Consider the following 23,192-nt stretch of genomic DNA (forward strand, 5'->3'; position numbering starts at 1 on the left):
TTAAAAATAAGGACCACTTTGTGCCCTCTCTCATCCTCTCTTTTTCCTACTGAACTGTTTCTTCCTCTGTTGCTGGGGTTTCTTTCCATTTAGTGTGTGGCAAGACTTTAATGAGTAGAAGACTTAAGAAAGGCCAGGGAATTACATGCTGATTTTGCAGCTCTGGAGGTCATTGATCCAACATTTCAGTGAGGGGAAAAAAATTAATATCAGTATAAGTAGTGCTACTGGTGTAATTGTTATTGCTGTGCTTGTGTAGCATATCTGTTTGGCTGTGCTGTTCACAACGTTTTAAGCATTTGTACTCTGTAATCTCTGGACATTGTGTTGGTGCCATTCCCAATCTGTTTGCTGTTGTGTTCCTCCCAGAAGACCATGCCCAGTGTTTGGCCCTCTCTGTGGGACATGACAAACTGGAGAGAGGACCTGGAGTGCCTGCCTGGACAGGAGGCCGCTGAGCCCAGCTTTGCCCAGCCTGAAGCAGGGAAGGCTGTGGGGGCAGCTGGATGGGGCCTTCAGCCTCTTGAAAGGGAAAGGATGAGAAAATGGATGTAGTAAGGGAAGCTCCAGGTGAACACAAGGAGAAAAAATTACTGTTTAGGGTGATTAAACATTGGAACAGCTTGTGAGAGGTCCTGGAACCTTCCTCTTTGGAGACTTCTGGGACCTCACTGTGTGAAGACCACAGCAGCCTTTTAATCAACAGTGTCCAGTGTCCACAATTAGGGCTATGTGTTTGTCACTTTTTCTTGGAAGAAAAACATTGCTACCTTGTAAAAAGCCTTGCTGGCATGTCCTTTCTAATAAAAATGAGGTGCTTCTTAATATAGTTATGTGATGGAAAGGACACCTGTCCATGCCTATAGACGTCTTTAAAAAAATCGGAATTAGATTCAATGCAAAACACTGGTGTGGGGCTTTTTTCCCTTATTTGTTTTCCCTGAGTACCTCCTGTATAATGCCTCATGAAGGTTATATTTTCAGTATAAAGTAAAGCTCCATGAAATTGTGTTATTTTGGACTAGTCTGTTTTAGAGATAAAGGTGTTTTAGGGATAAGAAAAAAACCAAACAAATTATGCATCTTGGTTTTAAGCCTGTCTCAAGAACTTCAGTGAGATGACTGCAGAGGATCATCCAGCATGAATTTTTACTAGGGTGTTAATTAGGTCAAATTTACAGTTCCTCTTTATTGCCTAACTTCGCAGGATGAAATTTTGGTGAAAAAATGGGAATCGAGTTGACTTTTTAGGACTGTTTTCTCTATGTGTTTCCTGTATTAACAGCTTTTTCAGGTTCAGTGCTCAGGAAAAATGAAGATACGAATGTTTTCTAGAGTTTTCTTTCTTTGTTTATCCTTACATTGGGTAATTCCAGAGATTGAGTTTTAAACTTGGTTCTTGGAAGCCCTTTCATTGTGCTTTAACTTCTCAGTGTAATTAATTCTGTCTGTCAAGATCTTGGGAATAAGGAGTAGAAAAGATGGATCTCTATGAGTGATAAATCTGAAGGAAACAGTGGATTTAGTATTTAGACCATCATACCACAGCCACCTTGCTTGGCCTTTATTTATTAGTGAGATCAATAGATGTTTTTAATGATTTCTAAATAACATTAGTTATGTGCAGAGTTGGAGTTAGGCTTGGGAATAGCTCTCGACTTGGTGGGACGGAACCCTATTGGCCAGAGTTTTGTTGTGGCTCTGCTTATACCCTTTCATTAATAGCAAACACCCCAAAATATTTTCAAGCTTAAAAAAAAAAAGTTTTTGCACAGCTTTCTCCTCTATAGAAAGCTGAAAGGAAAACAAAGTTATTTTATTGGTTTAGAAATTAGGGGAATGTATCTCCACTCCCTACTGACTAAATCAGAATAAGTCCTTCCTTCTAGAATTAGCTCCAGGTGAGGCTTTTTATTTATTGGTTTTCTGTTATGAATTGAGTAAAGATGGTATTTCTCAGAAACCAGTTCCTTCTAGTTCGTAGGTAGGCAGTTTTTCTCCAATCCCCTCTGAGGCCAGGCTGCACTTCTGAGGGCATTCTTAGTAGTCTCTGGCTGAGGTGGTTCACTGAAGGGACAAAAGCAGTAAGCTGTTAGGCTGGCCAAGCCCATCACTTCTAGAATTTTCATGTGTGCTTGAGAGGTCATTTGAAAAGTGGAACTTAGTATTGGACTTTTTGTGCTGATGAATGATAATGTGCTAATATGAGCAAACTTCTGTTTTTTAAGATGCTTCCTGCATTTAGGGAAGGAAACATTCTCCTTGTCTTAACCTTTCAGAGGATATCTGACTTTTCTAAGAGTTTTGGAATGATGAATTGTACCACCAGCATAGTGAGGTTTAAGACCGTAATTCTAAGCGACACATCATTACTAAGATCTACTTAGATACCATCCCCACAGAGCTACATGTGTTGAGTTCTGTGGTTTTTTGCAATCAGTGTATTTCCCTTTAGTGGTAAGCAGTAAAAATTACCCTGGTTCACAGTGTAATTGAAATGTTGAGGCCAGAGGGTGAAGCTATTGACTTCCTCTGTAAATGTAATGGGGCAGTGCTTCTAGTTGACGAAAAGCAGGTCTCTGCCAGTGCTACTGTAGTGTTTTGCATACTGAGTGTTTTTGTCATAAAAGTTCCTTTTATCCCGTGGTTAAGAAATAAAAAGGTTTTAAATACCATTGTATGAAAGAATTATTAAGTATTGTGTCAAGTCCCTTTTGTGCCACAGCTAATTTGCCTGTTACATACAGAAGAATTCAGACACCTGGCTTCTCTGCACCTTGGATCATTTACAGTGCATTGCAGTAATTTTACATAGTAATTTTTCACATTGCATCTGAAAAATACGTTATGTTGTCTGAAGTGTAAAAAACCTTGGGATTTCAGATGTACTCCTGTCTTCCACATAATGCTGCTATTAGCATCTGCCTGGTCTGTACTTCACTGTTTTGTATTTCCTAGCTAGATGCTTAGACCTGGAGCTATACCCTGTTAAGAGAAGTGCAGCACTACCTTTGTTCTGCCTGTGTTTTCTGAATTTTAATTCTTGATTCCTGGAAATAATGATCTTTACCTCTACAGACATAAAAAAAATTAGGAAAGTACAATTTAATCTATTGGAAAATGTATGTTGATCAGAAAAAAGTTCATTGTTCCACCTGTACTCATGAATTTTCGTGAAGAATATTTCTGATTCCTTAATTTTCAGTTATATTTTTTCCTAAATAATGTATATAAGCATTATAAGATCAAAATGTATTAGTACTGCTACGATACGAAAGTGTAGCAGCCTTAAAAAGCTTATGATCCTGCAAGTCTCTTCTTTTACTTTTGATGAAAAGATCACAATATCTGCATTTCTGTAGGATAACTGCATGCTGAAGTAGCAGAAGGCACTACAGGTGCAAATGTAAGGCTTGTTTTCTTCAGGCAAAAGATAGTGTCAGAAGCAAGTGGTGTAATGGAGCAAAGAAGTAAAAATTCTTGAATCTGATTTCTTTTGTTCATGGCATCAGTCTGCCCATCTGTTGGTTGTTCTGCAGTTGCTCTTGAAGGTCCCTGGCCAATTTTGGTCAAATTTCAAGAGGGGAAGATGGTCTCAGAGATAATGAAGTGCCTGCAAGTTCAGAGTCACTCGGTATTGGGAAGCGAAGCCCTGTTAATGCCTTGCACTGCAGGTGAGGTGGGGGAGCTGTTGTGGCCAGTCAGCACATGTGGGGCTGCCAAAAAACCATTCCTTCCCTTACAGGGTGTTTGGCAGGACCAAAGAAGATGAGAGGGAGTTACAAGATCTGTGAGACCAAAGTCAGTTCTACTACTCAATGTAGCAACTTGATATGTTTGGTTTCTAAAATAAACCTTAAGCCTTCTTAGAATTCCAAAGCTCACTGGAAAATTTGCGAACTTCTTTTAAAGCATATTTTCTTCCAAGTAAATCTACCTTTGGATGAATGAAGACTTTTGAGAAGAGATGGACATTTGCACAATGGTGGGGAAGAGCTTTGATCAAGTCTACATATTTTATGAACAAAAAAGAATGGAAGCCATGAAAGTTAGTTTCAGATTGTGTCACATGACTGATCTGATAACACTGTTCATGCCAAACTGGGCTTGTTTCTAATAGAAAAAATTATGGAAAAACTGAAGGAGAATCTGATTTTTTGAATCTCTTCCAGTTATGTAAATTGCCTAGAGAGATTACTAGATATTATAGAGATCAATCTTTCAGATTTTTTTAAAAAGGACCGGTGTTTAGCATATGGAAGCATGGTTATGGGGTCTAAACTGAATTTTTTTTAGTGCAGGGAACAGGGGTGTTTGATTTTATTTGTTTGATATACCTCATCTTAATTCAAGTGAATGAAAGCTTCATCAAGTTCTAGACAAGCCTCTGCACTGTGCAGGTTCAAAATTTGGGGACAGTCAGAAGAAAAAGCTAAGTATAAGTCACCAAGCTGTATTAGTTAACAGGCTGTTTTTATTTAATTTTTAAAATTTATTTATTATCTTCTTCTCTTGGGAGTGACATGTGGTGATACTTGTTTCTTTGCTGGGTTCTGTATCTTGAGTGTGACAGGACTCTGTACTGCATTATGTTGTCCGTAATCAATACAACAAGTTTCATGACAGATTTGAAAATCTAGCCCAGAGTAGCTTTATTTGTAGCATATGTTAGCTGGTGTATTTATACTTTACAAAAGGAAAGTAGAGGTGCAGGTGTGAAGAATGTTGCTCATTAGTAATCCAGTACCTTAGAGTCTATGTCCCCTGCCCATGCATCTGCAGGAAAAAAATGTGCTGGCAGAGGACTTCAGACTGCACTGAGTAACTCATGTAAATATTGTTTCTACATGGCACCTTCCTCTGTAGCATTTGTGTAACACTAACAGAGTGGGAGTTCTACTCAAGCTTTACATGGGAGACCACAGGTGGGAAAAGGAGAAAGGCTTTTGGAAAGGCTCCTGAGCTCTCCCTTGGTGTGGAGGTGAAGTGGCCAAGAAGGGTGTTCAGCACCATGGGTCTCGCCAGCTGGGTGCAGCAGACTTAAAAAGGCGTGCTCTATGAGCTTAGGGTTCCTTGCTCTGTGGGAGACCTGCAGGAAGGTATTAAGGAGTGTAATGTTCACTTAGAAGTTTTTTTCTAGGGTTTTTAGAACATATGTATGTCTGATCATTACTTGAATTTTGGGAGAGCAATTCTAAAATTGTCATTCTTAAGTCTAACACCTTGAAGAACTAGTGCTGAGTTTGAAGTGTTTTGACTCTGATAGTGCAGATGGTAAAGTTTAACACTATAGAGATATCCAATCTGTAAGGGTAAGTTATCATTTAATAAAAACATATTTTTATTCATGGAAAAAACCTCACAACCCTGTATGTTAAGAATAGCAAAATACAGGTGTTCTGTGAAAAATAACATCAATAATACTATGTTATATGTTTTCCAGCATGCCCAAATTGATTTTCTGGGTTTGTTTTTTGGTTTTTGGTTCAGTCAGTAAACTAGTTAAGTGAAACAAGTGTTTGGAAATTTTTTGTTGTAGTTGAGATTAGACTTCTGCTTTCTGAAGCTGGAGCTTACCTTTCTGACTGAGAGCTCAGTGCACTCCCTTTCTTATTTCACCGGTGGCCAGCCTTCCAGCTGAGGGGAAAAAGGGAAAGGAAGCAAATGTGATTATTTTGCTAGCTGATAAACTCATGTGGCTTCACACGTGCTCTTGTAATTTTATTTTAATGAAGATTTTATTTTTCTCATTTTAGCTGGCTTCAGGAAGAGCTCAACTGTTCTGATTGCCAGTTAGGTGAGGCGATGTTAACTTCAAAATTTGTACTTGGTGTTGAAGGACAATTCTGCTGTTATTCTCTATGTCTCAGAGTTGTGCTTTGAAGTAGACCATGTAGTCAAGTACTGAGAACATACTATTCTAACAGAAATAGGAGGACTTTACTGAAAATGTTGTAATATTTCAATAGTTCTTGTGTTTAACAACAGTAATATTTTTAATTCTGGTTCTCTTCTTACAGTCTGAATGCAGAATAAGCAGGAATATGTGTGTGTTGTGATCGGGCTGGCACTGTGTCTGGAGTGACAAGGGTGTTGCTTTCTGGGATTGTCTTTCAGGAAGGCGGTTCTCTATGCACAAGCAGTTCAGCCTTCTGAGCATCCCCTGGGCATTGGGCTGCAAGTGAAGGTGCTTCAAGTGTGGTCACAATTGTTGATTACTTTTATCCTTGTATTTAGAGATCCCTAGATTATTGAGAAGACTTAAATTTATTGTAATAGATTTGCTATCTAAATAAATGTCCAAATAAATACAAAGGATTTTCTCTGTAATCACTAGAGGTAACACTGTATTTTCCTGTGTCTTTCTGTAGGCATTAATGTATGTAGGGATTCTCTTTTATTACAGTGGAAATTTTAGGATTCTGAAGCCCTGTCTTAAGCTGGCAAGTAACTTAGGTCTGGCTTTGTGCTGGGATCAGAAAATGGCTGAGCTGATTGCATGGCACTGCAGTGTAGTGAAGAATGGAAAGACAGCAGGAAGTCCCTGTTAGAATTCTTTCTGTAGTGGTGCTCAAGCCAGTTGTGAATCCATGGGTGTTCATAAAAGATCACTAATACTGTAAGTGAAAAGCCTTCTGTAAAATAGAATGTGTGTTGTTGATACCAAAGCCATTACATTTGATATGATACAATTTATATGTTTTTGCCATTATTCCTGGGGCTAAAAAAAAAAAAAAAAGAGGAAGACCTGCCTACTTTTTAGCTTTGATCATGGCTGCTTCATTGCTGATGTGTACACTGTCTTCTAGAGATAGCGATTCAGCTGTAACCTAGAAACAACTAGTAATGTATCTTATTGTTTTCATGGGGACAAATAAGTGATGGTGGGTGGTGCATTATGGTAGGAATAAGCATTGCAGTATTTTCTTTCCATGTTTTGCTTGGACATGAAAAATTACCATATAGAGACATTTCAAATTAAGTCACATTGCATTTTGTCTTAGACTGGAGATGATGTGAAATAACCAGGTGAATACTACTAATATGATCTAAAATGCATGTGACAAACCGACTTTTGTAAAATTTTTGCTAGATTTTGCTGTTTTAATCTTCTGCTGACATAAAAACTAAAGATAGTGAGAGCAAATGGACACTGAAACAATACTGGTATAGTTGTGTGGACACTGGATTAGACAAACAGGAATTTCCACAGGAGCAGTACATTTGCCACCCAGGAACTTGCAGGTGGAAAACAAGTGATCTGCTCTTGTGAGACACTGAGCTTGTAGGTAGCAGTGGTGATAGCTTCAGTAAACTTACATATTCTCAGGGGCTTGGTCTCGTTAACACTGTAAATGTTACCAAGTGCTTAATGGTGTGACAGAAGTATACTTTGCATGAGAGTACATATGGCTTTTATTTCTCAGTCAGTCCTCACTAAACTTGGCTGTGCATTTCTTAAATAGAGCAGTGTTAGAAGTTTGCTTCCAGTTTCTAAAGATTGCCAGCTGCTTTACTAGAGTGCAGCTTGAGGAATCAAAGTATATTTGACTATATTCGTTTTTATGGGGCAACATGAAAATGATACTTTCCTGTAGCTAAAGCTAGTAAAAAGTCAGGTTTTGTTTGCATGTTGATTGTTCGCTGAAACAGAGGGTCTGTAGCTGAATATGTCAGATAAAGAAAAGGAAATGCTAGAAGTTGGTTAAAGAAAGGAAACACAGGACTAGGCTACTGAAAATGCCTATGGCTAAAATCCAAGGAAGTGGGCACTAGTTGAGCTAACTGCTGAACTGAACTGATTGCTCAAGAGAAAAGGACTTTTCTATGTTGTGGCTCAAACTGACTTGACAGATCCATCCTGCTATTGCATGTCCTTCTTGGAAGCAAACATGATGGTTAAGTTGTCTTGAGAATGAGTGCAGGAGAATTTTTGGAGAATTAGGCAGCCAAATTGATGAGTACCTCACTGCATGAGTTTTTAAAACACTTACTAGAACAACTCTCTTTATATGATGTAAATGTTGTGAATTTGTTTGTGTTTACAAAATGCTTTATAAAATACATTGTTGAATTCATTAGATGAGTTTCTACATTGATAAAATACAAGTTGTATTTATACAGAAGAAGAATGACAGTCATGCTTATCTCAGTTATTTTCTTTTGCCCTTAGTTTCTGAAGGAAAAGAGATATGTCGTGTGTACTCCGTTAGTTTCTCAGGTTTTGGACTGAAATACCAGTAGAATTGTAGCAGACTGGTATGCATGCATTAAACAGCGTGAAATGGTGCTGTGCCACCCTTTGTACCCTGCATTTCCCCCCCTCCAAGGTTCTCTTGTGTTTCTAACTCTATGAACTGTGTTGCATCTTAAAAAGGAGTCATTACAGAGGGAAGGAAACACTCCAGATATTTTTTTTCCACTATGGAGAGAGATGGTTTTTGTATTTCCTTTTTCTTCCTTTTTTTTTTTAATGTTCATAGATTTTTTAACAATTTCAATGGTAGGAAAGAACTCAGAATGGAATCATATTTCAGCTTCTTCCTGCTGTTGACTTGGTTTGTAGGAACTTTTTTCCTTGTCAGTCTTTGCGACCTGAGCAATGAAAACACCTTTTCTTCAGACACATTTTTCCTTTTTGTTATTGTGCACTTCTCAATTTCATTTGCTAAAAACCCCCCACTTTTCCACCAGAGCTTCACCATCATGATTGTCAGTCTGCACTTTGTTAGTAAAGGATTTACCCTTTCAAAGAATTGTTGCAAGTTCTGAACAGCATCTTTCTGGTGCACACTTCATTCTGTGCTGCCCATCTGCTGACCCTTGTGTGTGGTTTGCATATTTACTCATGTAGAAAAAGTATCTGGAGTTTTAGGGAAATGGGAGCCCTTCCTTTCTGTCAGTATGAGCTGTTTCTGTTTCAGAAAGCTCACTGCGGTTTTTAGAGAAAAGTCTAGATGCTTGAAGGGCACAATTTTAGAGAAATTGTGCCTCTTTTCTGCTGTTCCTTTTTAACCTTCTAGAATCTGCATACAAAGATGGAGCATTGTGAAAGAGTTTAGGAAGTTGTTTCTGAGCTGTTTTTAGTTTAGTTACCTCAAAATACTGAGATCTTAAACTTGGTTTTTAAGAGTGGGAGAGAACACTGGATTTCACAACAGATGTGGGAGGATATTGGATGGGCTCTTGACTTTTTAAATTAATTAAATTGCATAATTGAGGTTCAGCTTCATTGTGTTCTTGCAATTTTAAGTGGCCCCTTCATTATTTAAAGAGACGAAAAGCTGACCAGTGGTAGAACTTAAACCTGGATTTTTTTTTTCAGTCAAAGCTCCGTGTATGATAAGGAGCTCTCTGGGCAGTTGGGTGCTGGACTCAAATTGTCTCTGGAAGTGAGTCCTTTGGTGCCTGTTAATGTTGATTTTGTCATCTCTCATTCTCTAGTTATGCTGTGGGTGCATCTTTAAATGCTCTGTTGATCTCCAAATTGAAAATTCAGTGTGTAAGCATTGCTTTTTTATTTTGAGTAAAACTTTAATAAACTTCAATGCTTACATTAAAGCAATGTAATTTGCTTACAACAAAAAATACTTCAGTTTTACTTCTGCATTAAACTTTTTCAAGAAATGCACTGGTAAAATGAATGTTGGAGGCAAAAAGGGAAGAAGACCTCTCTTGATTTGATGCCTTTTTAAAGGAAGTTTCATACATAGTAACTATCCTCAGGAGAAGTAAAAATGGTCTCTGAAAAAAACATGTTAACAGTAAAGAAAATAAGGTTATAGCAGGGGAGTGCTGAATTAGTGGAATTTGATTTAACATCATGCCAGGAAGGAGATTTATCTCTTGTAAATGAGGACATTGTCGAGCTGGCTGATGATGATCAGGAACAGTTTTCAGTAACAGCAGGTTCAAATTTACAAGTATAAAGACTGACTTGGAAAAAAACATTCAGACAGTCCATTTTAAGCAATAACTGCAGTTTACTGTTGAACGTGCTGCTCTTGCTGCAGTTTGTGAACTCCATTTACCTGAGACACCTTAGTAAAGCTTGAAACTACTTGTCCTCAGGCTGTTCTTGTGCCCACTGGAGTTTACAGGTATTTCGATATTAACCTTTGGCAGGAACTGACTGTTTCTGAAAGTGATCTACTACTGCTCTGTATTGCTATTTATGGGCTTATCTGCTGTATTTAAACACTTTTGCATAAACTGCAATGGTGTTTAAGCACTGTCCAGACTGTGGGAGATAAAAATAGATTTAGGATTTCCTTAAAACAGATTTGAAAATGAGCAGAAGGTAAAGGGTAAAATAATGGCTGCTGACTTTATGGAAGAAGTTACACAAATTTGATTCTGAGTTGTAACTGCTGTTTTTAAAATAATAACATACTGTACAGTAGGAGATTCCTAATATAATATGTTGAATGCTTATTAGGAAGTTGAGTGCTTCATAAGAAATAAATATGGAGTGATATTTGATGAATCTAAAAGTAGATAATTGATAGTAAAACCAATCACTGCAAAATTGTACTAAAATACTTTTTAGGAAGATCTTGGTTGATGTTGATTTTAGTATGGAACAGCAGTCTTCTCTTAATTTTCCAGATCTACTTTCCCTTTTCCCCCTGCCTTATTTAGTTGGTGACAGCATTTTTCCACAGTCCAGCAAATGTGCAGCTGGCTGCATTTCCAGCCATGTGTAGGCTGCCCCACACACTCTGCCAGCATCCCTGCTGCCAGTCCTGCAGGGTGCCAGGTCCTTCCTCATTCCAGCATTGCTGTCCTGGGGACTTCACTGCCTCAGTCTGCTCTGGCATCTCTGCAGTAACCCCCTGCTCTGTAAAACCTTCCCAGACATCCTCTCCAAGATTTCTCAAGCCTGGATAGTTAATGGTGTCTCTTGTGAGGAAGTGTATCTGTTCCACCTAGTAATAGTTGCTAAGCAGGACATTTCTTCTAGCCACATATCATGTCAGCCCTGCCTGCTTCACTACAGACCATCTAACTGGAGATGTTGTTGTTCTGTTTTTTTTTCACCTGAGAACACATTAATTTTGTGCTGTGTTGTTGTTCTCCCATTTGCAGAATTAGATGTTGTAAAGATAATAGAGGATCTCCTGCCATATCTCTCTTAAAACGAACCAGAATAGATTTTTTTTGTTTTGTACACAACAGGGTCTTGGAAGTTTTCAGGCTATTCACATTGGCAAGAAGGGAAGATGTTGGCTTGGACTCTGGTATTAATTTCCAGGGTCCTTTGGATGAGAAATTGGAACAAGATTTTTTTAATTTGGTTTGGTTAAAACAAATGAGGCCTTATTTGTATAAATGTCTCAAAGTTAGAGCTGCTCTTTGGCCACACCATTTGTTTAACTCTCATGTACGAGTTTGTTTTGTTTCCAGGCTGCTTTTACAGCACACGTTTTCTTTGCCATTTGAAGTCCTTTTCAGTCATTTGGCCATTACTGAACCAAGGGGTGAATTGGCCACTTGTTCCTCTTGCCTTTCCTCCATCTTTTCCCAAGAGTTTTCTGTCTCTTGCATCTCATGGATGTTGTTAGATAATTGTATCATTTAAACTGCAGGTTATTCTACGTTGGTTCTGTGACTAATCTAATAGTTTTTGTAGTCACCAGATAAAATGTGTATTTCCTGTATTTCTGAATCTCACTTTAGAATGGGAATATTAGGTAAGCAGTCAAGATACAGTAAGTGAGGTTCATGCTAAAATAGGATTGTTGCTTGCAGATTGCAAAAAGGGAATACATGAAGGAAGGAAGAAACTTTTCCAATATTTCTTCAGTTTCTTGGGATCCCTCTGGTGTGGCAGCCCTGATCTATAGGATTGTCATCCTTCATTACAGAAGGCTGCCAGCTTATCTGTGCAACACTAACAGTACTTTCACAGGTTTAAAGAGAAGTCTGCTGTTAAGGAATACAATGTAGATAAACCGGTATAATTTTTATGAACACTGTGATGTTCTCCTCACTTTGAAAAGTTGCTTGTATTGTGCTGTTTTAAAAGAGACATCCTAAGCTTTTGAATCTCACGTACAGTATGGGGAGCCATCATCACAACCATGCCTAAGGAGGTTTTAAGATTCATATGATGTGAATTATGACACTAAATTGTTTATATTTAAAGTGATTTCAGCAGGAGCAGAAATGAAGGGGGTAGGGAAAATAATAAGTGCAGTTTGAGAGTGCCTTTGTTTGCTTTAGTGTGGTTTCTTAGGATGTTCCTATTTCCCATATATTCCTAAGAATGCATAATTTGTCAGCTTCGGAAGTATTATTTTGAAGAATGTTACGCAATTGTGTCAATTTATCTTGTTGACTTGACACATAGTTGGGGTGGGAAGGGAGACTGAACAGGAAGGAAAGTCCTTGTTCCTGAATGCCTTTGCTGCATAGCTCTCATATCCTCGAGGATCACCCGGACAAAAGCTGAGTCAGAGCACAGCAGCACCGAGCACCACAGCAATGGCCCAGTTCAGGATTTTGGACTGCGTGATCAATCACAACTGGAGTTTCATATGTAACCTGTACTGTGCATGGAGTGACCAGGTTTGTGTTTTGCTTATCCTTGCATACAAGGTGATTATGTAATTTAGTATAAAGGGAGAACAAAAAGGCTCCGGCTGATCTCTTCTCCCCACCCCCAGTCTTACTGAGGATGAACTGTTAGAAATGCTGCTATTTACTAAGGAGTTTTCTAGAGTTAGTAAGCATACAAAACATGGTTTGACTATATAATTGCTTTTTTAACACTTTGAATACTTTACCTTGTTCTCTTTAGAGTCTTGTGCTTTGAGGGATTTTGTTTAATGAATTGCACATAAAGGTAAATATCACATACAGGAAGAGGGAGATATGCCAAGACAAACTAAGTTGTTAATAAATATAAAACGGATTTGTTTTCTTGCTTTGAAAAGACTGAGCGTCTTGGCTATTTCAAAGTACTTGATCATGAACAGGATTAAAATAAGTGTGAGGGGGAGGTTGTTACCCTTTTTTTCTCTTAATATACAGGATTAAATAGATCACAGGATGCTATTCAGTTTTTAATATGGACTGATATACTTGTTATTCACTACTTTGCTGTAAAATCAGAGGGTAAAAAAGCCAAACAAACAAAATTGCCTGGATTCTGAATGAAAATGTTTAAAAATCCAATTATTAAAGCCTTTTAAATAGTGTATGCAGTTGAAGTACTGCTTTAAAGTTACTCTAGATATTACCTGTATTTCTCATATAACATCCAGCCAGTCACTGAAGAAAATTTATTTAATTTTTATTTGGTGCAAGGGGAAGGTAAACAATCCTTATAAAGTTGCAGTTTCAGTACAGTTAGTAGAGATGGGTGATTCAGAATTTTTTTCTACTCTGCATAGAGGTCCTTTGAAATAATCTGCTGTTTAAAAATGCCTGCAACCCCTGTATGTCACATCTATACTGAAGCTTCTTAATCAGGAAGATATACTGCAAGGTGATTGTGGTGGGGTTTGGTTTTGTTTGTTTGTAGGTATTGGTTTAGTTCTTTTGTTAACCTGATTGATGGTGCCTGGGTTTTTCCAGTACTCTAGTTAATGCGACAGGTAAAAAGTATCATTCTCCTAAACTTTTAATTTTTACAGATGCCCAACTATTTGATCTATTTACTTACATGTGTATAAGAATTCACCGGTCCAGTCAAATGCAGTATGACAATTGCTTCCCATGCTTCAGAGGAATCAAGAAGAAATAAGAAAAGGCTTAGGATGTGGGCAGATGTCCTGCAAAGTTTTAGAATGCATTTGATATAACTAGAGGGAATGGAAAAGAGAATTTCTTTTTGAGCATACTGAAGTGGAAGGTTTTAAAAAAACCCTAAACACTACCCCCCCACCCCAAAACCAAACCCCAAGCACTTCCTCTTTCAAAAAAACCCAAATCCCTTCAACCAAATCCAAACAAACAAACAAAACCACCAAAGCCCCCTCACCTCAATGCAGAACAGGGTTCACTTAGTCTAAAAACTGTTTCTTACCAGTATGGAAAGAAGAAACAAGCTTTAGATCAGTATACCCTGAATTAACTGCATGGTTGAGGTAGTAATGGTGCAGAACTGTTTGATCTTGATAGATTTTATTAAGTAGATTATGCAGTTATTATGTGTGTTTGGGGTTGTTTTGTTTACTTTAACTGAAGTCCAGTTTCTGAACTATACAGTTTAATGAGCTGTTGCTGATACTTTTCTTTGAAATGAAGCTGAAGTTTGTTTATGGGATGGATACTCCAGTGCAGCTACTCTGTTCCTGCTGCACTGAAATGCCGTGGCAGAAGTGGAGGCTGCCCGGCCTGGGGAGAGGTGCGTGCTGCTCCTCACAGCAGTGCTGCTCTCCACCTTTCCCACCTCATAGTGCCCAAGCAGGCTGCTGGTGAGAAAGCAGATGGGTGATCTCTGAAGTTTGTGTCACTAATAATATCTCAAATTAGGTTGCAGTCATTCTCAGGATTTCTTTTTTTTTTATTGTTCGCCACCCACTCCCTTGGCTCTGGAGCATATATTTCCCAAAGCTATTTTTTTAAAACAGGAAGTGAGCAAGTATGAAATAGCAGGGATATTTTCTTCTGTCTATCATGGTGGTTTAAATTTTTGAAAAAATATCTTCATGGTGTGAAATTAAAGTTACTATGGCTGGACACAGTTGCCCTTTGCACTCTGATACAGCAAACTGTTGTGTATTAAAATATTTTCAAAGGATATGCAGTGTTTCATACTAAAACAAAAACCCTTAAAATAAAATTATTCTATGATGTAAATCAGTGAAGTTCTGTTGGCATCAGTGAATTACAGTTTTTAGTCCAAACAGTGAATGGAATTGATGACTGTCATGTGGTGATCCTTAAAGAACAGCTCAGAAGCCTTCACTCACAATAAACTTGATTGCGTGCAGTTTTTCATCCTTTACTTTTTGTTCATGGGAGACCTGCACTACCTGTGTTAAAAATATTTCTTAAAATGAGTTATTAAAAAGTGCCAAAGTGTCTTGCTTCCTGCAAGACAGTATGTTGTCTGTGACAGTTGTCTTGTGGGACATGGGGTAGATTCAAGTGTGACAGTCTTACTGGCAATTCAGAGCTCCAGCATGACTGCAAATGTAGGATTAGTGAAGCCAAGTAGTAGGCAAAAAGTTTGTATCTTATGGGGGACCTTGGTACAGGAAATTTACCTTGGTGGAAATTTGTTTGTACTTATCCAGATTGCCCCCACAGTATCATAGATGATTAATCCTATTTTTAATATAGTCTGGTCCTAGTTTTTAGTATTTTTCTTGAAGAAGAAAAAAGAGAGAGAGGGTGAGTGTGCCTCAAAAAATTAAAGCAATTATTTTTTTATATGATAGTCCAATGTTTATGGAGTTGTAGTCTTGGAATGATAACTTAGAATGCTAGCTGTGGTCTAAGAGGAGTTCCTCAATGAATGTATGGAAGAGCTAGGTAATATTTTTCCTCAGTAATGTATGGACTAGGCTTATCCTCAGTAAGATGTAGTAGGAGCTACTCCCTCTGTCCTTGTAAGGATTCCTTTATGAGCCTCCAGCACATGAGCACGCTCAGGAGATGCCTGCTATGTCAGTTCACCTTGTGGCCATGATGAGATGCAGTAGAACAAGTATGCCTAAAACAATAAATTCCACCGCTTCAGATGTTTGGAAGAAGTACTGGTATGTAATATAATGTAGGCGATCAAGTGGTTTTGGATTTTTTCCTTCCTTTTGTCACAAATGCCTTTCTTTCATGTGTTAGATAGGAAACAGTAGACCACAAATTGATTGTAGGTTGTCTTCTTACCAGTACAGAGCATGGGTCAGCGCTGTGCTCTGAGGAGACTTCTAGTTCGAGGAGAGCAGATCTGGTCTTCTCATGCCCTGTTCTCATTGGTTCTTTGATGAACTGCATCAGTTTTTCTTTTTTTAATCTTAGTACTGCACCCTAGCCTATAAAAATAATGATAATATTCTTTCAGCCATGTAAATACTTAAATCTTGGGTTTTTCAGCCAGGTATTTTGCAAATTCTGTAAACTTGCAGTTGGTCAAATTTCACTGCACAGTGTGGGCCTCATCTTTGCAGTTGTTGGTCTTGGAGAAACCTTCTCATCAAAGACTGTTTTGATGTACATGAAGGTTTGTTGTTAGTGCTGACCTAGCAGCCAAGGTGTCTGATTTCTGTTCTTTTAGCTGGAGTTAATTATTGCAGGCAGCGTGTGAGAATGTTACAGTGCAAGCTGGGCTCTCGCATCGCCTTCGTTCGGGCCCCAGAACGCAGCAATGCTGCAGCAGCAGCTGCACTGCAGCTATTTCCCTTCCTCTGGAGAATCTCCAGTGACATTAAAAATGCTTTTCGGTCTTCCACATTGTCATTTTGGAGGATGAAATAACAAAGGTGTCTGCATTTCTTCTGAAATATTTGCAACTGATGATGGTTTTGAAATGTGATATTTATTATCTTACTGTGCTCTTCTATTCATCTGCCTCAGAGAGGGAGGGAGGCAATATGATAAAAATCTGTCTTGGTAGCAGTGCAGGGTGTGCTGTTTTCAGTTTAAGCAAAAAGTGTAAAATCATTGCATGAAACAGCTGGTGACTTAACTCATTGTGGAAATTCACATTGCTGGAGAAACATTTTGTAATATCCAGAAATACAGGGAAATAACTTGGCAACAGTGAGCAATTCAAGCCACAATAATAGGCATGCAAAGACAAGTAGTTCTTAAATAAGCAAATAGATTTGTGTTAAAATAGATTTCTTCTCTCTCCCCACTGCAGCCTCCAGACAGAGAAACAAATGTAGATTTAGTTCCCTATATCAACCATTCTTACTGACATGTGCAATGCAAACAGTGAGGAAATATATGCAGGGCACATATGATCATGGCATAAGTCAGTGTTCAGAAGCTTTTGGATTTGCAGTTAAACTGAAAATCCTGTGGACAACTTTCTCCTCTTTATCCTCTTAGTGTCATCTCTATGCATAAAGATTTAATATATTTTTTCAGGTTAATGATTTCACACTCCTTTTTTAAGCATTTTCCTGTGCATTGTATCTTTGTAAAAGAAGTTATTCACTGAAAAGGCTGGTTTTTTCCCCTCTGTTATATATGCACAATAGATTACAAATTTAGAGGTCGGTCATAATTTAATTTGGGTGTTTGGATATGTGACTTTACATCTGTGTATGCTAATTTTATTTTATTTTGCTTTACAATGGACAAGCCTTTTCACTTACAAGTTTAGGACTTTGAAACATAAGAGTGTGTTGATGTGCACATTATATAGAATGTTGAAATTAAATGTCTTGAAATACAGGACCAGGATTGTTTTTAAGTAGTGAGTTAGCAGCAGTTTATTAATGAAGTCACTGTATCAGAGAGCTTTAACACTGAGTATCTCATGCTGTATGTAGATCTGTTTAGAGGGGTTTTTTGAGGAGGGAAGCTGTGTATGTGGGGAGGTAAAGAATCTTGACACACTGGTCCTTTTTGTGTTTTGGGCCATGTTCTCTGTGTTAAAATGTCTATGCTGTTATTTAGCCTTGATCCACACAGTTGTTCTTAAAACTTCCCCCATATGTCTTGGTAAATCTTCTACAAATGGAGTCAAATTCTGGAATTTCAACTCGCATGCAATAACCATGTTTTTTAGGTTACTGTTTAGGTTTGACATTGAAGGATCACATCCCTGGTCTTCCAAAGGCTTCTGTTTGACTTTGGGCAGGTCAGGAGACCTTTCTGGTATACATGAAATAAAATCCCAGGTAGAGCTGCTGTAGTGCAGTACTGAATGAGCTTAAGCTTTAACAGCTTGAATTACCAGCAGGTACAATGATGCACTTATGCAGATGAAGTGATGTGTCTAGTCTCTAAATGACCTCATTTTCTCGGTTTTAGAACAGAAATGAGCATATTCTGTTTATGTTGTTATGTTATGTTGTTACTGAACTTTGGTTCAGTAGTTTCAGTAAGAGAAGGTCAGCCTCATGCTTACATTCAGTAGAGAGCAGGTATAAGGATGCACTGTCCGCTGCTCAGCTCAAAAGCAGTAAAGGTCTTACTCAGTATTGTAGCTGCATCCTGGAGTAGCCTGTTCAACATAGAGGTTTGCCATAGGGACAAAGAAGGTGTGGAAAACTGGTTGTTCTCTTGGGTGGTTTGGTAAATTTTAACTGCGTCCCTTGTAGAGTTAATAATTTTTTGATTCAAGTCATAGTTTCTGGCTGCAATGGAGAAAAACACTATGAAGGGAAGGAAATCTGTAGGTAGTTTCTGGGCTGGTAGTTGTTTCAAGTGTGGAGCATCAGTTTATTGAAGTGGGGTCTGTGCAGGTGATTTTGATGATTTTATATTGTGCAGTGGTTTTGGTTTTCTTGAAGGCTTCTGCAAAGCTATTTCACATGTAAATACATTTGTGCTTATGCTGTGGTGGAAGCTATCTGGTATCTTGTGTGTTTGGTGAAGACCAGGTTATTCTTGAAAGCGAAAAGAGTACAAACTTCATTGACACTCATTCCTATTTTTGCAGTAGTGTACTTAGCTGGGGACAGAGGTGGGGTTTCTTATTGTCCTCTCCCCATTTGTAGGAAGCAGAGTGGGTCATGGGGAAGCTCATAGTCTGGGATCTGAAAAAGTTCCTATAGGTTGAAAAAAGGCAGTATAAGCCAGCCCTTGACAGCTGGTGACTGTGCAAGGTGCTCTTACCACTTCTGTTAGACTGCTGAGAAGATTCTTGTATCTTGCATGGAATAATCTCAGACATTTCTTCAATGCTGAGGAGCAGAAGCATGCTTTCTTTGTCTCCTGTCTCTGATATTTCCACACTGCACTGTAAGGTGAGGACAGAGAATTTCCTATTCCTAACAAGCAATGACAGAACAAGCAGAGAAGGAAAATTTTCAATTTAGCTAAATTAAGATCACATGATATTTTGCTGTTATGCTAGCTACCAGCCCTGCAGATGTTTCCTTTCTTTCCAGTTTAAGGATGTAGCTGTTAAGAGGGGAGGCTTTTGCTAATGGGTCTATAAGAAAACAAGGAAGCTCTCAATTTCTCTTTGTTGTTAATGTTTTTCTGACTAAATTTAATATTATGAACTCTGATGTATGTTGTTATGAATAACAAAATTCAAGATACAAACAAAACAAATTGTGAAAATAGTGTGTGAAGTGTTTCATTATATACTTTTTACTGTGTCTTAGTGCTGTTGCTGTTGTTTGAAATGGGCTGTTACTCTGTGGCAGTATAAATTATTATCTGAAGTGCACTTAATTGGCTTTGTAAAGGATCTCAATCAATTAGTACACTTTTTGGATGTGTGGAAACAAATATATGTACACACACAACACAGTATACTTAATTTTGTGTGTATATATGTATATAAAACTAAAATAGACATATGGTAGAATAATTAATTGAAATATGCTACACTTGGTACTATCTAGAGTTTAAAGCATTGTTCAAAAGATCCAGCTGTCAGAACTACTGTCTAAGAAAAAACAGAGATTGTGCTGTCTAGAAAAAGAAAAAAGTTACATTAAGTTTAGGCAGCACTTAGTAAGTTGGAATTTTCCTTACTTCAAAGTAGAACAACTCTTTCTGAACTCACCTGGCCCGGGAAGCTGAAAGCTGCTTTCATTCAAGCAAGTATGTCTAGCTAGGTGCAGTTTGCAGAGCCACTTGGGGTATTACTGCTTTTAATGCAGAGCCAGGTAAACTGAAAAATTTTCAGTTGAACAGACACATGAAGGGGCCATTTTTGAGATCATCCTTGCTGTAGAAACCCTTCAGCTTTGCTTTTTGGGTTTTGTGGTGAGACTGACACAAGCACCAACTGCTTTACAGAGCCGCCTTTCATGAGCAGTAGAGTGCAGTAGGCAAGTTTGAGCTGTGTAGTAATAACATGCACACATGGAGGTTTTTACTGTTTGTTTTCTGTGTATGCCTTGACCTTTATGAGAACTGAAATCCTTTATCTTGAAAATGCTGTTTCTCCTTTGAATGACTGTGTTTGCTACAATGCTAGTACTACAGAAGTAGGCAGAAAGTACACAGAAACATGTATCCCTCTGTCCTGCTTCCAAGCCCAAGCCAGCTCTGTAGCCTGCATGGTGCTTGACAGAATTTTGTTTCCTTCCCTGTGCCTCCCGGCCATCTGCCATGCTGGCACAGATGCTTGGCTTTTGAAAGGTCGCAGATTTCCCACTTACTTCATGCACTGAGAGTAGTTATGTATTGCCATCTTAGCTGCCTTTCTCCTTACCTGGTCTTGGTTTGAGGATATGATTTATGTATTGTATTGAATTAAAGTTTTCAGTCTTCAGATGTACCAAAGTTTGGTGTCCTCACTAACCTCTGCTGCTGGCAAGCAGCTGCTGCATTTGTTATTGAACTATACCAGCTTCTATTCCGTTTGGGCGAGATTCACAGTCCTGAAAGATAGGTAGGTTTGCTCCCAGGGTGATGTCCTAACAGATGTCTGAATTCAGTTTGGTTAGTCCACCAAAAAACACCCAGGCTTAGTGCCATAATGGTGTGTTAAAGTGATGAGAGGTGAGCTCCTGTGAGGGACACACCTAGACCATGGTCACTCCATCAAGGGATGCTCACATCTTTATTGCCGTCCCTTGCTCTGAATTGTCTCACTGTGAGTCTTTGCAAGACCTATGAGGGGGCTAAGAGAGGGAGAGCAGCTCTTGGAGACCACCTTGCTGTTATTGGTGGCTGCTTGAGTCCCACCTCACCAACCCAGGTGAGCAGCAAACAGGAGGAATGGCATTGCCTGTCTTCCCCTTAGTCTTATTGTGATCACTAATAATATGTTCCTGTTTTACTGTTGTTTGATAGTGAACCATTAATTGTAGTGAAATTCTGCACTTGTAGTCATAAAGGATTTGCATCTTGTTCTAGTGGCAGTTGAATTCTTCAGTTTGTTTGCCTCTATTGGCCTTTCCAGTTACTGCATCCCACTCAGCTGCAGTACATGAGAAATGTTAGTGGGGTGTCTCAACAAATATCCTGCTCTTCATGCATGCATTACCCTTACCTAGTAAGAGATACATGGGAACCCCAGTGATTCTGAGTGCTGGTGCTTTCCCTGGGTTTGGGAGTTGAAGTCTTCCTCTGGAAACTCTTATTTTTTACTTCCCCTTCCCCCATTTCCACTTCACAAAGAACATGGAAGAAGAGCTGTGTCCCCAGTTCCAAAACCAGACAGCAGTGACCTCAGAGTGAGGGTTCTGACTAGAGCAGCTTTTTCTGTCTCTGTTAATGCTATCTACTGAAGGTTTTATGTGTGCGGACTCAGGCTGTGTTTATCTCCACATCTTGTCTTGTGGTGAGTGTGGTTCTGTAACTGTTTGATCTTTTAGAGCTTTGAGGGTTTGTTTACATCTGCATCTCCAGTTTCACGTGCTTCATGATGAGGCAGCCTCCTCTTCTAACTTCTGAAAACAGGCTCAGCAATTACCAGCACTGAGCAACCAAATCCTTCCTGCAGCTTCCTTAAATACGTAGCACTGAAGTGGCCGGGATGGAGACAAAAACCTTCTGTCTCATGCTCTGAGGGTCTTGCTACCAGTCAGAGATCTGTTGAGTGGGATCCATTTCGCTGTGGCCCATTCTGCAAAGAGGAATGGACCACAGGGAGATGTGGCCCATTAGATGTGAAATGTGGCCCACTTAGAGATGTTTGGGATAGGAAACTCCTCTGTGCTTCAGCACATCTGTCTCAAACCACCTGATTTTTCTGTTCGGGGAATGCTCCTTCAGTGTCACTCTGTAGATAAAGACTTTGAGTGGAGTGAACTAATTTCACTTCTGTGTATCAACACATAGTAAATGTCAGCAGTCACATAAATGTGTGGTCGATACTGTTAGGTTGAATGTATTGTGCTGTGAATCTGTATTGCGTTTTAGTTGTATGTTGAATGTTCTGCTCATTACTGGATTGAGGGAAATTTACTTTTAAAATAGTGACTTATTTCTGCTCTGCAAAGTTCACTTTGATAGGTGTTGATTACATTCAGCCATGCCCAAGTAATGTTTGTATTTCTAAAAGGTAGACAAGAAAAAGGGATGTACTTTTGGATTGAAGTAGGTAGAGCATGTTGGTAGGAACAGTTACTTATTCTTTATTATCTGTCATCAGGTTAAATCTATACATAAATTTAACATTTTTCCTTTTTGGAGTAGCATGCAAAAATGAATGCTCCAGTTTGACACTAAAAATACTGAAACATTTGGGAAATCTGTTAATTAACTGTGTACGCTAATTTTGATGTTAATAAAGAAGGGACAGCTTTGGTATTATGCATGCACTGCTGCATTCATCTTTGGAATTCGGCTGAGAGTTTTTTAACAAGTCTAGCATGTACAGCTGTTAAATATTCAATTGGTGTTTTTCTCAGGTTTTGTTTTGGTTTTTTGGTTGGTTTGGTTTTTTTGCCTCTCTTGCTTTCTGCGGATTCTAGATGCTTTTTTTATGGTGTCCATTACCATCAACAGTCTTACATTGAGGTTTTTTATAGATTTCCTCATATCTCACCAGTTTGGCAGACTGATTTCTCACCATCCATGTGGTTTTGGAGAACAATGTTGATTATACTCTGTAGCCATCTTTCAAGGGCATAAAATGATGCTTCTTTGAGGGAAGGACACTGTTGGTATAGGTACTGACAGGTTATATTTCCTGCCTGCATTTCTGTCTCTGTCATCCTACCTATTCAGGGCAAGATTACAATTGTTAGTAAGCATTAGAGTCAGTCAGAAGTTTAGACAAGTGGGTATTGGACACAGAATGCTGAAATTATTTGGATTTGGGATTTTCTGTGTTCCAGTTTTCCTGCTGGTCTCTTTGCAGTGAGTAAGAGATGATTGTATTTCCTGAAGCTAAAAATGATGGAACTGATTTATTTGTTTTGAGAAGAGGGCTGTGTTCTGAATACCTGGAAGATGGATTTACTTAATGTCAACTTTGTGTCAGTAATTACTTTTCTTCAGCTGGGAATAACTTCTGTGTAAGATGTTGTTTGTGTATTCTAGTTTGATTTAAAGATACGTTAGAAATTACCTCACTACATCTTTGTACTGTTTCAGTACATGATCATGGTGACCCATTTCCCTTCAAATTTTGGTTTATTAGCTTGAGAACT

The 23,192-nt window shown here is 38.6% G+C and overlaps 1 protein-coding gene across 5 annotated transcripts in view; it reads left to right on the forward strand.

The window, feature by feature from the left end:
• The window catches only part of ARHGAP21 (Rho GTPase activating protein 21), a 111,976-nt gene that overhangs the window by 18,149 nt on the left and 70,635 nt on the right, over positions 1 to 23,192 (forward strand). Inside the window, exon 1 of one of the 5 annotated variants that reach the window (XM_064704104.1) lies at positions 12,435 to 12,570. The exons of the other annotated variants lie outside the window; for them this stretch is intronic. Within the exon in view, the coding sequence (XP_064560174.1) occupies positions 12,487 to 12,570 (84 nt within the window). The 5' untranslated portion in view covers positions 12,435 to 12,486. Of the gene's footprint in view, positions 1 to 12,434; positions 12,571 to 23,192 lie in introns of those variants that run through there. 5 annotated transcript variants of the gene reach the window in all.

This window comes from Zonotrichia leucophrys, chromosome 2, assembly GCF_028769735.1.
Source record: "Zonotrichia leucophrys gambelii isolate GWCS_2022_RI chromosome 2, RI_Zleu_2.0, whole genome shotgun sequence".
Taxonomy (NCBI): Eukaryota; Metazoa; Chordata; class Aves; order Passeriformes; family Passerellidae; genus Zonotrichia; species Zonotrichia leucophrys.